Source organism: Talpa europaea, assembly GCF_964194135.1.
Source record: "Talpa europaea genome assembly, chromosome: 1".
Taxonomy (NCBI): domain Eukaryota; kingdom Metazoa; phylum Chordata; class Mammalia; order Eulipotyphla; family Talpidae; genus Talpa; species Talpa europaea.
This window is the reverse complement of record NC_140073.1, coordinates 55,931,828-55,949,396: the sequence shown is the minus strand read 5'-3', so window position 1 is coordinate 55,949,396 and position 17,569 is coordinate 55,931,828. Positions and strand designations below refer to the sequence as shown.

At 34.6% G+C, this 17,569-nt stretch overlaps 1 protein-coding gene across 3 annotated transcripts in view; it reads left to right on the top strand.

The window, feature by feature from the left end:
- DLG2 (discs large MAGUK scaffold protein 2) overlaps positions 1-17,569 on the top strand; it is a gene marked incomplete at both ends in the record, with an annotated part of 1,956,162 nt that overhangs the window by 231,560 nt on the left and 1,707,033 nt on the right. For all 3 annotated transcript variants that reach the window (XM_084247148.1, XM_084247146.1, XM_084247145.1), the window contains one exon: positions 8,832-8,977. In XM_084247148.1, coding sequence (XP_084103274.1) covers positions 8,832-8,977 — 146 coding nt within the window. The remainder of the gene's footprint in view (positions 1-8,831; positions 8,978-17,569) is intronic.

Below are 17,569 nucleotides of genomic sequence, written 5' to 3'. Positions count from 1 at the left end.
CCTCTGCAGCACGAGTTCAAGCCCCAGCTGGCCAGGGAGCAACCCACATGGTGCGGCAGACCTCTCCTGTGTCGCCTGCTGCTGTCCTCAGCAGTGTATTGCAGTCAGTCTGTCTGTTCTGGTCCCCACTCTGTCTCTGGTGAATCCTCTCACTCTCCGCACCTCTGGCCTATAACCTAGTTCTTTTATGCATAAATAAATAAATCTTTAAAAAATGAAATAGATATCAGTAATATTTTGTGGGAACAGGAGGAAAGAAACAAACCCCCACAACTCACAGATTTATTTTCTTTTGGATGCTAGCTCTTTGGGTGTTCTTGCTTTCACATAGATCTTACTCAATGTTAGTTTTAGAAAGAATAAAATCTGTGCTGATGATATTTCATAGTTAAAAATTCTGATTTCAAATGTTTATTTTATTATTATTATTATTTTTTGCAAAGGCATAGCTCTGGGACTGAGCAATGAAAGATTAGGAGAATTCTTTTTTTTTTTTTTCAGATTTATTTATTTATACAAGCACTGGGTATAGTCAGAAGCGCGGGAGGGTGAGAGAATTCACCAGAGCCAGAGCAGGGAGCAGAGCAGGCAGAAGGACCGAAGTACACTGCTGAGGGGAGCAGCGGGCGGATTCTTAGTGCGAGGAAGGGAATCTATTTGTGGGCGAGGGCGAGGAAGAGGTGGTGAGGGCCTGAACTCTGGCAGAGGGCCTGGCTGGGCAGAAAGTGATGGTGCTTCTTGTGGTAGGGACACAAGAGGGCATCACAAAGAAAGGCTTGGAAAGTGACAAATGGTTATGTGTTAGGTATTAAAAAGTAACGCTGACTAATTAGTTTGACATTTATCATAGAATTACCTTAAATTTAAAACATCTGACTTAAGCTTACCATTTTAGTAGTTGCTTGGACACAGTGATAAGTAGACAAAAAAAAGAAAATAAGCTTTGAGCATTTCATCAGGTTTGGGGTATTATAAATTCATTAATATTTGAATATATTATGTTAAAAAGTAATTAGAACAAAACAAAAAAAGCACATGAAAAGATATAATTACCTCAGTGAAAGAGATGGGCAAGACAAATTGTAAGGGAAGAACACATAGATGTAAATTAATTGTGGTTTGGGTGATAATTTCAGAAATCTTTATTTTATTGTTGCTATATAAATTATATAACTTATTAAATATTCATGCATTAAATAAACTTTTACTTCACAAACATTAAAATTTATACAGAAAAGTTATAAATTCTCAAATTTAAAGGTAGCTACAATTTTATTTTCACTAGTAGTAACATAGTTGTAAAATTGAGATTGGAAATGTGTGAGGATACAAACTAAAAGTCATGTAGATAGAAATAACCCACAGATGTTAATACAGTAAAAGTAGGTGGTATGTGTACTGAGTTGACGAAAGTCAGAGGAACAATGAGTAAAAATTGTAAGATTCAGAAAATAAGATATGTTTACATTATGTGCTCCAAGTAGTAATTAAAACTAATAGCGAAAAACTTCTGTAAAGATTTGAAATTTATAAAAATATATAACTGAGCTTTATTTTTTCACTAAATATTGTGTTGCTAAGATTTTTCATGTTATTGTATTATAGTTCATTCATTTTCATGGCTAAATAAATTCCATTTTAGAAGATATCAATATTCATCCATTTTCCTTTTGATTGACAGAGTGCTTTTAGTTTTTTGCTATTGTCATCTCTGCTGACACGATTATTTTCGTTTGTTTCCTGTTGTGTATCTGTAATAGTTTAGTATGTTTACCTACCACACTGAGTAGCAGAAATGCTGGGGTATAGGAGAAACAGATGTTTCATTTTGCAAGATAATACAAAATTATTTTCTAGGGTGTTTTTTTTTTATCAATTCACATTCACTTGCAATAAATAAAATTTGACTTTGATCCATATCTTTTAAAAATCATGTTAGATGTCATTTTTTTTGCCTATGTTATTGGTATAAATGTTATTTGACTATAACCTTAGTTTGCATTGCATCACCAGTGAGGTTTAGATTTTTTTCCCAGCTTGTTAGTGATCCATGTTTCATTTATAGTGCAATGCCTATTCATTCTCTACTTATTTTTTTTCTAGCTTGTATATATTCCATTTTTAATTCATGGTTCTTGCATATCTCAATACATTTCCTTTGCTTATATGTTATGAAAATATCTTTTCTCAATTTGTGTCTTGTATTTTTCACTTTATTTAGTGAGGTAATTGATATGTAGTAAGTTGCATGTATGTGAATTGCATGGTTTTGAGATGAGTATACACCATCGAACTATTAGCACAATCAGTATTGAACATCTGCATCACTCACAGTTTTCTTTTGTCTCTTTGTGAGTCTTCCCATTAACCCCTTCCTGCCAACAATATCCCCTCCTCACTCATTTCATTCCCAGGTAACCGGTAACCACTGAATTGTGTTCTGACAACTTAGACTGATTTATTTTTCTGGAATAGCCAGTATTATCAAGATGCATTGAAAAATCATTCCTCCACTCATAGCTTATTTTGTGATTCATTATAGTGTATGTATTTTATTTTATTTATTTAGTTTATTCCTTTTTGTTGCTGGGTAATATTTCATTGTGTGATATGCCACAATATGTTTATATATTCATTATGATGGACATTGGGTTGTTTATAGATTTGACATTTCATATGGAAATACAGATTTCCTTTTCTCTTATATAAATACCTAAAACAGGACCGACTTTATCATATTGTAGCTCTATGTTTAAGTTTTTTTTAGATTTATTTATTTTTATATACAAGAGCTGGGGTACGGGCCAGAGGTGCAGGGGGCGAGAGGATTCACCAGAGACAGAGTGGGGAGCAGAACAGGCAGACTGACTGAAATACACTGCTGAGGGGAGTAGCGGGCGAGACAGGGGGGTCTGCTGTACCATGTGGGTATCTCCCTGGCCGGGAATCGAACTCTTGCTGCAGTGACTGCAGATTGCTTCATAGGTTGTGTCTTAACCCCTGCGCCACCAGGGAGGCCCTCTATGTTTAAATGTCATATTGTTTTTCCAAGTGGTTATACTATTTTCCGTTCTCATCATCAGTGAATAAGAGTTCCAGATCCTTCATATCCCTGTCAGTGCTTGATATGACTAGTCTTTGTAATTTTAGTCATTCTGATAAGCTTGTAGCGGTATCTTATTGAGGTTTTCATTTTTTATTTTTCTAATGATTGATGATGTTGAACATTTTTTCATGTACTTATTTGCCATCTATTATTTTATCTGGTGAAATGCCTGTTCAAATCTTTCCCAGTTTTTCTTTTTTTAAAAAAACCCCTTTTTAAAATATTTATTTTTATACAATAACTGGGGTACAGGCCAGAGGCATGGGAGGGTGACAGGATTCACCAGAGACAGAGCAGGGAGCAGAACAGGCAGAAGGACCAAAGTACACTGCCAAGGGAAGCAGGAGGGAAGCAGGAGAGGTCTGCTGCACCATGTGGGTATCTCCCTGGCCAGCTGGGAATCAAATCAATGCTGCAGAGGCTGCAGACAGCTTCACAGCACTGTGCTTAACCCACTGCACCACCAGGGAGGCCCACTTTCCCAGTTTTCTATGAACAGTTTGTTTCTTACTGTGTTTTGAGAATTCTGTATAGATTTTAAACTTAAGGATTTTTCCTTAAATCAAGTATATGATATTGAAGGGAATACTATTCTATGTTAATAGTTAATCTATCTCAAAAATTTGGAAGTCAGGGCCTCCCTGGTGGCACAGTGGTTGAGCACTGGGTTGTGAAGCTGCCTGCAGCCTCTGCAACGCCACTTTGATCCCAGGCCACAGGGTGAGGGTCCCACATGGTGCGCAGACCTCTCCTGCTGCACCCGCTGCTCCCCTCAGCAGTGTACTTCATAGGTCTGCCTGTTCTGTTCCCTGCTCTGGCGCTGGTGATTTCTCTCACCCTCCTGCGCTTCTGACTGTACCCAGTGCTTGTATAAATAAACAAACAAACAAACAAACAAACAAACAAACAAACAAATAAATAAATAAATAAATCTATAAAAAAAAAATTTGGAAGTCAAAATAAATAAATAAATCTTTAAAAAAAAAACAAAGGGCCTCCCCTGGTGGCACAGGCGGTTGATCACAGAGCTGTGAAGCTGTCTGCAGCCTCTGCAGCACCAGTTCGATCCTGGCTGGCCATGTGGGGGTCCCACATGGCACAGCAGATCTCTCCTGCCGTGCCCAGTGCTCCCCTCAGAAGTGTATTTCGTCAGTCTGCCTATTGTGTTCCCCGCTTGTCTTTGGTGAATCCTCTCACCCTCCTGAGCATCTGGCCTGTACCCTGGTTCTTGTATAAAATAAATAAATAAATCTTTAAAAAAATTGGAAGTCATTTATCTACATGTGGCTGGGTGCTGTTGGTGCTGTTGAGAAGTCTGATTCGCTTTTTCTCTAAAAATTTCATTTTAATTTTTGTCTTTGATATTCTGCAATTTAATTATAATATTGGTTCTAGGCATGACTTTTACTTATTCTCTTTAGGGTAAGCTGTTACATTTAGGATCTTTGAATTCTTATTTTCATAAGTTCTAAAATTCTAAATAAGTTCTAAAATGTCTATTATCTCTTTAAATTTTGTTGTAATTTATTCTCTCTATTTGGGGCCATATCTATCATCTATATTTCCTAGTATTACTTTCATATTTTCCATTTTTATTTTCTCTTGTTTTATATTCTGGTTCATTTTCTCTTGTGTTGTATTCTTGTGTTATATTCTGGTTATTTTTTGGGGGGATATATTTTTTAGTTATGCTTTGATATGCTGTTTAATCCATCCATTGATTTTTTTAGCTTTAAATTTTACAAAATTTTCCAACATTTTATTATGAAAATTTTCAAGCATAACAGTGAGAATATTACAGTGAACACCTGTACGCCTATTACAAAGGTTCTGTGATTAGCATTTCATTAAATGTGTTATATGTCATGTCAATCCATTCCTATAGCCAACTATTAATTTATGTTTAAGTAATTGTAATTTTACAAGTTACATTTATTTCTCCTATTCTGCCTGTTATTTTTTCTTCCTTTCTTTCTTGTTGAAGTACCATTGTTCGCCATCTTTGCCAGTGTTTTGATGGTATAGGATCTCCCCATTCAAGATGTAGTCACTGTAGCACTTCCACCACCAAAGTCCACTGTGCTCTCCCCACCAAGGTCTCCCCTTCTTACCCCTCCCCCTTCTCCTCAGAAAGCTGCAGATCTGTGGTCAGATTTCAAGGATTGGTTTTAAAGTTTGTCTTTGACCCTTTGTTTGGTTTTTCTATATTACGCTTCTAAGTGACACCATCTGGTATTTATCTTTCTCTTTCTGGCTTATTTCACTTAGAATAATCCCTCCAGCTACATCCATATTGCTGCAAATGGCTAAAGTTTCTCTTTTTGATTGCTGTGTATTCCACTGTGCATATACTCCTTAGATTCTTGATCCACTCATGTGCTTTTGGACACTTAAGTTGTTTTCCTATCTTTGCTATTGTAAATAGGGCTGCTATAAACTTAGGAGTGAGGTTTCCTTTCAAATTAATGTTTTTATATTTTTTGAATAATTACCTAGAAGTAGAAGGGTTGGGTCATACAGCAGATATATTTTTAGTCTTTTGAGCAAACTCCACACTGGAGTCACTGGCCCAGTCTACATTTCTACCTACAGTGTAAGAGGGTTTCTTTTCCTGCACACCCTCACCAGCACATGTTGTTTCTGTCTTTTCCATGTTATTTTCAAAGGTGTGAGATATCATGTCATTTTGGTTTTGATTTGCATTTCCCTGATAAGTGACGATGAACAATTTTTCTTGTAGTTGTTGGCCACACTTCTTTGGAGAAGTGTCCATTTAGCTCCTCTGCCCTTTTTTTAAATTGGGTTATTTGTTTTCTTTGTCTGAGTTATACGAGTTCTTTGTAGCTCTTTGATAGCATTCCCTTGTCAGATACATGGTATGTACCCCATAAAGTAAGGTCTCTCTTCGTTTTAGTATGGTCTCTTTCCCTATGCAGAATCTTTCTAATCTAATGTATCCCAATTGTTGATATTCTCTTTTGCTTTCCTTGCTGCTGGTGACAAATCCATAAAGATATCTCTGAAGCCTATGTCATGCAATGTTTGGCCTATGTTTTCTTCTATGTATTTCATGGTTTCAGGTGTTACATCTAAGTTTCTTATCCATTTTGAGTTGATTTTCTCTGTATGGTGTGAGATTCTTACTAGATACTTGTTTGTTAATCTTTATGATTGTGACCATTATTTCTTTAAAATTTTATAGCCCTTCTGTGCCCTATATCAGAAAATTTCAAAACCAACTATCCAGTGGGCACCTTAATCTATTGTTTGTTTTTCCTGCTGAATTTAATCCATAGTGACACGATGCCTTCTTTGTTGGTTTACCATCTTGATTGTGAGCTCATTGCTTGATTCTAAAAACGGGAGTTTCCCACCTTTAAAAGTTCCTCTACATAAGATTTTCTTATGCTGCTGCCAGTAGCCATGTAGGAATCACTGACATAGAATTACTTTGTCCTCTCTTGAGGTGCTTGTCTCTATGATAATGATGAAGTCCCAATGTCATCTTATTTACCTCTCACCACTGGTTTAATGTACAGCAAGCTGATCGCAATTATGCCATCAATATCTACTCTCAGAACCACCCCATCCTTGTTGTCTGTCCATTACAATTACTCCAACCTTGCAATAATTCTGATCTCAACTCAGCTTGTGTGTGTGCTCTCGTGTGCGTTGCGTGTGTGTGTGTGCGCGCGTGTGTGTGAGAGAGAGAAAGAGAGAGAGAGAGAAAGATAGAAAGAGAGAGAGAAGTGTCATTCTTAGAGAACTCCATCTGCTGAAATATCAGTAATGCTTCATAGTCTGTTTTCTATACATTGCCTAGTTTATCTGAAGAGCATCTTGTCAGCCATAATATCAGAAGCAGATGTCTTCAAAAACATTATTTCATATATTTAAAACATACAAAATTTAACATTGTGGCACAGTTAACACTATATACCTCCCAAACCCAAATAATTTATGAAAACATTCGTTTTTGGAGTCATTTGGGAAGATTTCTTACAATGATTGATAACTTTTAAAAAGACCATTGAAAATAACATTTTTACTTAGGAGTAGTTTTATGCTTATGGAAAAGTTGCAAAGAGTCACATTCTATTTTTCTCATGATTAGACTTGGTTATGAGTTTGGGAAGGAATTTCATACAGGTAAATTGTCATAATCATCAAATTTACAGGTTACCTACTAGCAACTTGACTTTTGTTTTTTATGTTATTTATATCCATTTGTATAGCTATTAAGTTAAACATGAGTGTATATTGAGATTTGAAATCTAATCCAATTTCTGAAATCTAATTTAAGTCCCCAATTTATTAGGTTGTTGCCTTTACTACAAGTAATCTGACTTATACCACCCACTCTCCATTTATTTAATTGTTCAGTTCTGGTATATGTGCGTCATGATTTCAAACTTATTAACCTGTACCCCATGGGAAATTAGAGTTTTTACAAACTAGAGTATAGAGTAGGATGCTTTCATGTAGCTTCTTTGTCTTTGATTTTACAGTCTCTATTCGTTTTAAAAATTATTTAGGTCATCACCTATTTTTCCTACTGCCTTCAGCGAGTTTATATCATATGTTTGTCATACGTAGTCAGATTCTTTTGTCACAGTCTGCATTTGTTCCTGGGATTTCCTGACCTCCTTAATGATTTAAAATTTGTACACCTTAAGGCTTACTCTTTGTGTTGTAAACTTATATATAGGTTTTGACAAATGTTTCATTGTTATTTATCCAGTACTACAGTAGGATTACAGAATATTTTCATTAGTATGTGCTTTACCTACTCAATCCTCTGCTCCTTTCCCTGAACCTCTAACAATCACTGATCATTCTTACAGTCTCTTTAATCTTGCTTTTTTTCAGATTGTCATATAAATTGAACCACACCATATGTTACATTTTCAGACTGGCTTATCAAACAAAGCAGTCAATAATTTAATATTTATCCATGTTTTTGCATGATTTTGTAGGTCATTCCTTCCTATTGCCAAACAGTAATTACAGGTATGTACCACCTTTTGAAAGTTCAAGTTATGCCACTCATTTTTATGAATGACCTACATTAATGCTTGTTTCTGATAACCAAAAATTCTCAAAAGAGGATTTTTGCTTTTATGACAAAAAGCCAGAACAAAAAATAAGCGTTCAGTGTTTGTTTTGTAGCAGCTATTCTACAGGCAGCAGGTACCCCTAGCTGTGAAAATGGTACCACCAAACTCCTTCATGGGAAATATTTGATGCAAGCTGTGTATTTGTCATATTATCCCTTTTCTAACTATATGTTAGCATTATTTTAGGCTTGTTGTGCTATTTGGCATGTGTCAGCGGTTATATTTTTTGTGCTGAGAATACTCAAAAATTTTTTCCATATAAATTTATCATAATTGCTTATTCACTTCTCACCATTTTGGCTTCTGAAAGAATTCACAGGAAAGCTTAAGGGATACCAGTATATGGATTTACTAGTGTTTTTTTTTTAATCCATTTACTTACTAAAATACATGTTGATTGCTTCTAGTATTTGTGACTATGAATAAAGTTACTATAAGAAGTCTCATGCAGGTAACAATTCAATTTTCAGCCTTTCCCCTTTTATTGTTATTTTTCTTTGGAATACATATTTATGCAGTTCTTTCAATAAGCACTTTTTTACACATATGCATTTTTGTAGAAGTTATTTATAAGGTGGTACATGACATTTTGATTCTTTCTTTCACAGATATTCAAGAATTTTATGAGGTGACATTATTAAACTCTCAAAAAAGTTGTGAACAGAAAATAGAAGAAACCAATCAAGTTGCACAGAAATGGGAGAAGACATTCCTTCTCGCTCCATGCCATGATAAGCTTCAAAAATCTGCAGAGGTATATTATTGAAATTTCTGAAAACACTTAACTTCTTACTTAACTTATGACATGGGCCAGTAAAGAAGTAATAGTGACAATGGTAGCAATTATGATCAACAAATGACAACAATAATAGGAATGTAGTTAAATCACACCATGGCCAATTTATATGTGAAAAATCCAGATTTTGCCAAAAGATTAAATAAAATAAGGAGTTTAAGGATATGAGTCTTCCTTTAGACAAGTGAATTCTATCATAAATATTGTCATAGTTTGAGCTGATTTAAGTCTAAGACATTCTGAAATTTCAGAACATGGTACAGTGTGGGGAGAAGGTGGTGAGTGGGAGAGGAGAGTGTGGTCTAATGCTGTGGTTTCCACAGCAGGCATATATACAGGGGCATGTTTTAAATGATCCACTAGGGTATAGGAACAAAATAATAGAACTCTCATAATATTTCTTTTAATTACATTCTTTACAATTTTTAATATTTGGATAATTTATATCATGCACTATGTTAACAGTAGCATATAAATACTTAAAATACATATAGAATATTATATATTTTAAGTTGTATGTTAAAATTGTTTTTATAGCTAGGATTATGGGATCAAAAATTTAAAGATTATTGTTGGAATGATATCAACAGCTATTAAAGAGTAAGGCAAGTTGCTGCATGTCTCAGGTTCATAGCTGAGGGTTAATATGTAAATAGGGGAAGATAAATGATATTTTTAATAAATAGTCATACTCTGAAGGCAGGTAATAATAAACACACACACAAACACACAATCTGGCATGACTGGGTTTTATAGCTGACTTGGAAGCTACATGGAATCCTAATGCTCATCAGTGGCACTTTGCTGATTTTTTGAATTATGATTGAAGTCTGTGATATACTTTCTGTCCTGCTCTGAATTGATTTGGAAACTGGATAAGACTGAGTTTCATGATCACATTAATTAGTTGCTTGATGAACAAGTTAATGATGACAGCGTGCTAATTAATAGATACCAATTATGTGGCATTTATTGAATACCAAAAAACATTTAAAAATCTTAATTTTAACATCAAGAAGTTGTTAATGTGACTTTTTAGTCTTTTTTCTAAATGCACATTTTAGGACAATGGATGTGGAGTGTATTTATGACTTTTAAATTTAATTCTATACTAATATTATTTACATTACAAATTTTCAAAAAGTTTTAATAGATATAAAATATTCTGTCACTTGGAACTTACTTGATAAGCTGTTCTCTATTCAATAGTTAGACTATTTCTAATTTTCTCTTATGAATAATGCTATATTGGACTTCCACACTTGTAAACCATTTTGTCTTTTCCAATTATTTCATTTGTATTGATATTATAAATGAAAGCACTGAGTCAAAGGGTTGGCTTTTTAAAGTTTTTTTGATATAAATTGTTGAAGTATTTTGTAGAAAGTTAGTATGAGCAATGTTTGAAAAAGCATATTTTTCTATATCCTTAGTATCATTAGTCATTTTAAATATCTTCTCAAACTAATAGATAAATTTGGTAATCATTGCTTTAGATTTAAATTATTTATTTATAATTAAGACAACATTTTTAATATTTATTGACTATATTTCTGCAGTGATTCACTCAAGTATTTGTCCATTTTTTCTAAATGGTCCCAAAATTCTTATTGTTTTGCAAAAGAATTTTATTTTTGGAATATGTCATCCTGTTATAATTGTTACACTGTTTCTAGTTTGTCAATTATTATTAATTTCATGTATTATGTTTTATAACATTCAGATTAGTATGGATATAATCTACTACATTTTTATTTTTTTCTTTACTTCTCTATTGCAGGGTTTTCTAAACTATTCTCATATTTTCTCTAGGCTCTGTTTACTTTGATATTTCCTCTTTTCAAAAATTACTCTTAGTTAAATTTTAGTCATTTATAGGTATGTGATCCTATACATAGACGTAGTTTAAAGTGAAATAAAATACTTTATTTTAATGCAACTTAAAAAATCTTTTCCATATTTTGCATGTTTCCCCTTTCATTCACTTCCTACCTGTGCCATATCAAATGTAATATATACAAGGTAACCCCTCCTAACAACTTCGTATGTTTAATCTTGTTGCTCTTGTACATATTCATATGTAAGCTATAATATGGGCTATATATATTATATAAACACACATTATATACTATACATATATGTACATATATACCATATTATATACATGTATACATATATAATATCCATACTGGAGTCTGGAGAGGATGCACATTCACACACATACACACAAATATTGAAATTTTGGAAAAGTGAGTTTCTCAAAAAGTGTTCATGTTATATGAATTTCTTCAAGTTGTCTGGTAAAACTTTAATTTGTTCTGAGGCATTCATAGTATGGGTACATCATAATTTATACATTCAGTCCTCTCTCAGTGGGAATTTGCTGTTTCTGGTTTTTCTACTGCTATGATAAATGCTACAATTTGATGATTGCATGTATGTCAGAATTCACTGACACTTATATTCTATAGGATAGATTCTCAGGAGTGGCATTATTAGTTCCAAGGATATGCATATCATTGATTTGAATAGGCATTGAAAGGCTGATTTCACCATCTATATTTCCATTGATAATTCATATTGTTGCGATTTTATATCACATCCATTCCATGTAATAGGTGTTGCAACTATTTTTAATTTTTTCCAGTTTCATAAGCATAGTGATAACTCATTTTAAGTTTAATTTCAAATTCTAGACAATTAGCGAACTTGAACATTGTTTCCTGAGTGACTATTTAAAAGACAATATTATTAAATCCATACAAATCTGTACTTATAATACCAACAATATAAACATGTATGAAAAAAAGTTCCATGTGGATGTTAGACTTAGTTCTTTTTCTTTTTCTTTTTTATAGATTTATTATTTATTTATGCATACAAGAGCCAAGGCACAGTCCAGAGATGCAGGGGGTGAGAGGATTCACCAAAGACAGAGTGGGAAACAGAACAGGCAGACTGACTGAAATACACTGCTGAGGGGAGCAGCGGACGAGACAGGAGAGGTCTGCTGTGGGTATCTCCCTGGCTGGCCGGGGATCGAACTGGTGCTGCAGAGGCTTCGGATTGCTTCATAGTGCAGTGCTTAACCCCTTGCACTACCAGGGAGGCCCAGACTTAGTTATTTTTCAGTGTCAAAATAAAAAATGGCAAAACAGTATTGATGTAATGTTGATTTCCCACCTGCAATTTTGATTTCCCATGCGTGATTTTAGGGCTTCTTTTAATTCTGTTCTATGCACACTATTTTTTTTTTTTTTTTTGGTTTAGTACGACCTTAGTCTTACTGGGTCTTATGCTGATTTTAATATTGTCCAATTATATTCAGGATATCAGAACATGAACACACTCTAAATGTGCTTTAAAATGAATCTAACTGGTCTTCCTTAATGAGATATCTGAGGTAAAGGAACTTGTCTGGCTGGTCTGTCTGAAGATGGTAATGGGCACAGGGAAAATGTATGTCATATTTGGGGTGTCAGTGTACTGGACCAGGACAACTAAGGATCTTGAACTGTGGGTGTTGTCTTTCCAAGGTCAAAGTTTGGAAAGTGAGTCCAATTTAAGCTGTTGTGAAAATAGTCCAAGTGAACAAAAATAATATAGAAATGGGGTAAAAATGAAGTTCATAACCAGAAAACTTGAGGATAAGGGATAAGACTTGCTGTTTTTTTCATGTGCCTACCTCTCACCAGGCCACGCTAGAGCTGGCAGAGTGAATGGCATTCTTAAAATGAATAAAGAAAACATTATTAAAATTTATATGGAACCACAATAAATCCTAAATATCTAAAGCGATCATGACAAAAATGAAAGGGGTACTACACTCCCAGACTTCAACTATATTATAAAGTTATAATAATAAAAACTATGTGGTAATTGGAATAAAAATAAGAACACTGACCAATGGAATAGAACTGAGAGTCCAGAAATAAACCCACACTTATAGGGTCAGTTAATTTATGAAAAAAGAGCCAAGAGTACAAAATGAAGAAAGGAAAGTTTCTTTAGCAAATGGTTTTGGAAAACTAGACAGCCACATGTTAAAGAAACTAGACCACTATCTCCCACCATATACAAAAATTAACTCACAATGAAGTAAAATAATTGATGTAAGACTTGAAACCATAAAATACATGTTAGAAAACATAGGCAACTCCACAGTATTGAAGTTAGTAATTCCTGTGGTGATGTGATATGGGACTATATCAAACTATAACAGCTTCTGCATTTAGTGAATGATACTATCACTGATAGTATCAAAAGAAACTCATTAAAACAAAAGACACACTATGAATATGAGAAAATATTAACATGTTATGTTTATATCAAGGGGCTGATATCCTAAATCTACAAAGAACTTATACAACTCAACAATAAGAAAAAAATGAAAAAATGGACAAAAGAGCTAGATACTTCTCCAAAGAAGACATACAGATGTCCAATAAGCATATGAAATAGTGCTTATCATCATTTACTGTAATAGAAGGGCAAGTTGAAACCATGATGTGAAACCATCTCACACCCTTGTGAATGTCCCATATCAAACAAACAAACATACAAAATCCTCAAACAGATATTGATGAGGGTGTGGAGAAAAAAGATATCTTCATACACTTTGAAGTGGAAAGGTAGATTTGTTTCATCCCTATGGAAAGATATATGGAGGTTTCTCAAAATATGAAAAAGACTACCCTGAGAAATGCAAAAACACTAATTTGAAGAGAATTATGCTTTCCTATGTTTATTACAACACAATTTAAAATATTAAAGCTTTGGAAACAATCCAAGTGTTCAAGGACAGATGAGTGGATTAAGATGGAATATTACAAATGGATCATTACTCAGGCATAAAACAGTGAAATCTTGCCATTTGCAATAACCTAGGCAAAAATGGAGGGTATTAGGCTATTTGAAGTAAGTAAGGAAAGAAAAACACTTGATGACTTCACTCATATGTGGAATATGAAGAAACAAGACAAAGGAACAGAAAAATTTAAACCAAAAAACCCTGTAGAAGTATAACCATAAAATTCTGGGTACCAGATAGAGAAAGTGGAGGGTCAGAAGCACAAGGGAAAGGAGACCCAACGGAGTAAGGTGGAGGATTAAGGTGCAATACCTATATCTCTCTATAGTAATGATCACATAAATTAGCTAATTGAACAAGTTATTAATTAATAAATACCAGCTATGTGAATTTTATAAAATACTAAAAAACATTTAAAAATTCTTAATTTTTTAATTAAGCTATACCTCTGAATCATATTAAGGTGTTGTAAATCAACATTATCTCAGTAAAAATTATGAAATTAAAAAAAAATTAACATCTGTGTACACCACCACTTGGATATTACTTTCTAGTCAGTTATATATATGTTGGTGGATTTATTTTATAACAAGCTTTATTAAAATATCCATTAGTCTTTAAAAATCTTTAATAAAGCAAGAATCAACTACAACTACTAGTATGAAGCAAAAGTGAAGACTAGTGATTGAAATAATGACTGTATTTTATGGTTTCAGGGTTTGGCTTAGTTATATATGTGTGTGTGTGTGTGTGTGTGTGTGTGTGTGTGTGTGTGTGTGTGAGAGAGAGAGAGAGAGAGAGAGAGAGAGAGAGAGAGAGAGAGAGAGAGAGGAGAGGTGTCAAGTCAATATTTGAAGTATTTGGCAATGTGAAGACAAAAACATTAGAACAAAACAGCATGAGATCTGGTAATTTAAAGACAGGTAGACATCAAACAATCAAACAAGTTTTGGCTGCAAGATGTCACTCCTATTTTGTTGCCAAAGAGGTGTTGACAACTCTAGTAGAAGGTTCCACACGAAAGGGCACTATTGTACACTCCACGTCCATCACATTGCTTGGCACAGAGTAATCTAAAGAATTATAAGAATGCATAGTGCAGAGAATTTTAAACTTTATTTTTTTCTGTAAATCAACATGATCTTAGTATTAAGGTTTGAATCTTCTAAGAGACAGAAAACATCTTAGTCAATTCTGTGTTTTTGCAAAGCATTGCTGCTTTACATATATTCAATAGCACTAATTTTTCACTTCACCATTCTTTTTCTTCTCAGAGGGAACAATTCACTGGTGTATATATTCAGTCAGAGCATCTAAGTAATAGCAGGGATATGATGTAATACAGTACATTATACTATTGAAAATACTGCCTAAAGATTTGGTTGGGTTGAATGATGTTGATGGGAAAGACATGCAGGGAAACATGGTCATTAATTAGATATCTCAACTGTGAGATAATACCTAGTGGGAATTTTCCCTTCTAATCTTCTAGAGTCTTCACTTCTTATTTGCAGCAAAGATGCTTGTGTCTCCACCTGATCTCAAACTATGAGGTCCACTCCACCACCTGCTCCTTCTCATACACTAGGGTATGGCATCATGTTTGATATAACTCACATTTAATATAACTTTATGTGACTTTTCTGTTTCCCTATTTTCAAACAGTGTACATGCAATTTAGCAATCTTCCGCAAGGTAGGGCTTTAGTATTTCTAGTGAAACATAAATCAAAACTCCAGTTCCTTAAAACACATTGTGACTCCAGCTATGTATCTGAGCTACTAAATCCTCTAACCCTCCTTATTCATGCTTGTCCAGCTTTCCTAGCTTCATCACCAGTCTTTAAATACATAGCATCTTAAATCTGTTCTCTCTCTTTTTTTTTGAAGATTTGTTTATTTATTTATACAAGAACCGGGGTACAGGCCAGATCCGCGGGAGGGTGAGAGGATTCACTAGAGACAGAGCGGGGAACAGAACAGGCAGACTGACGAAATACACTGCTGAGGGGAGCAGCGGGTGCGACAGGAGAGGTCTGCCGCACCATATGGGACCCTCTCTGGCCGGCCGGGATCGAACCCACACTGCAGAAGCTGCGTGCGGACAGCTTCACAGTGCAGTGCTCAATTGCCTGCACCACCAAGGGAGACCCTTAAATCTGTTCTCTTGCATTGTCCCTGTCCTAAAACACTACTCATCCAAATATCTGCATTTGTAGGAAAGTGACCCCATTCCTAGTCTCTGCTGTCATCTTTTTAGATATTCTTACCCATGCTATTTAAAATACCTTGTTTCCTTCCTGAACTCTGTTACTATTCCTTCCATTTTGTTCATAGCATTCATCATCAACTATCAGAGAGACGTATTATTTAGTTGTTAAAAACAATCACTGTACAATCAAACAAGTTGGCTAGAATCCAAGCTTGTTCATTTATTGACTGTGTGACTTAGAGGAAAATATTTAACCCTTCTATATCTCAGTTTCTTCTTCTAAAATGGAGTTTTCACAAATGTCAGTAAATGTGCATTTTCCCTCACAATGAAATATATGCTTTATAAGAACAAAAATATATTACCTTTTCACTAATACCTAGAATATTAATCCTATTTTGTCAGTCATTTGTTGACAAGTTTAGTTATTTTGGCTTATGCTGTTTTTTTCTTGAGAACAAATAAGCTAAAGTTGGGACTGCTTTTTTAGCTAGGGCCATCTGAATCGTCCACAAGAGTTAGCTGTGATTTTAGAATAAATGCAAAGTCCAATGATCATTGATGGAATGACTCACTTATCCACTAAATCCTTCATTTCAATGTTGTATAAACCACGGTATTTTTAAGCTCTTTACTAGCATGGAAAAATACTGAAATTAAAAAAAAAAATCAATTTGACCTTGAACTCAAGGAACTTACTTTCCAGTTCAATTTTGGTCTTTTAAAGATGATTCCATAGAAATGGTAACTGTAGCACTATCTTCTTAATCAAACAAATCTGAGTTTATTTATCTCACTGCTTCCTCATAAATGATACGATCTTGAATAATTTAATCAACCACTCTGAACTGTGGTAGCCTAATTAATAAAACAGGGATAATAATTGTATCTATAGGGACTTTGAACTCATTAAATAAGATCATCTATATAGTGGGCTCAATGTAGTGCCTGGTACATAGTAGATACTCAATAATTCTTAGCTGCTATTATTATTATTGCCTAAAGTGTGCCTTGAAGGAAGTATATATGTAGATATAGGCAAAAAATGCAATCCATGCAGAGACAACAACTTGAGATAAGTCAGAGAAATTATATAGCATGGGCTGTACCAGCTACTTCTCTTTGACCAAGTGTAGAATGCATGAAAGTAGGGCCTCCCCTGGTGGCGCAGTGGTTGAGTGCTGGGTTGTGAAGCTGCCCTCAGCCTCTGCAGCACCGGTTAGATCCCTGGTCACCGGGTGAGGGTCCCCACATGGTGCGCAGACCTCTCCTGCCATGCCTGCTGCCCCCCTCAGCAGTGTACTTCGTCAGTCTGCCTGTTTTGTACCCACTCTGGCTCTGGTGAATTCTCTCACCCTCCTGTGCTTCTGACTGTACCCAGTGCTTGGATAAATAAATAAATAAATCTTTAAAAAAAGAAAAGAATGCAGCGAAATAAGCCAGAAAGAAAAAGAAAAATACCGGATGGTCTCACTCATAGCAGGAATCTAGAAAACTTAAATAAGGGACCAGGAAAATGAATAACTATA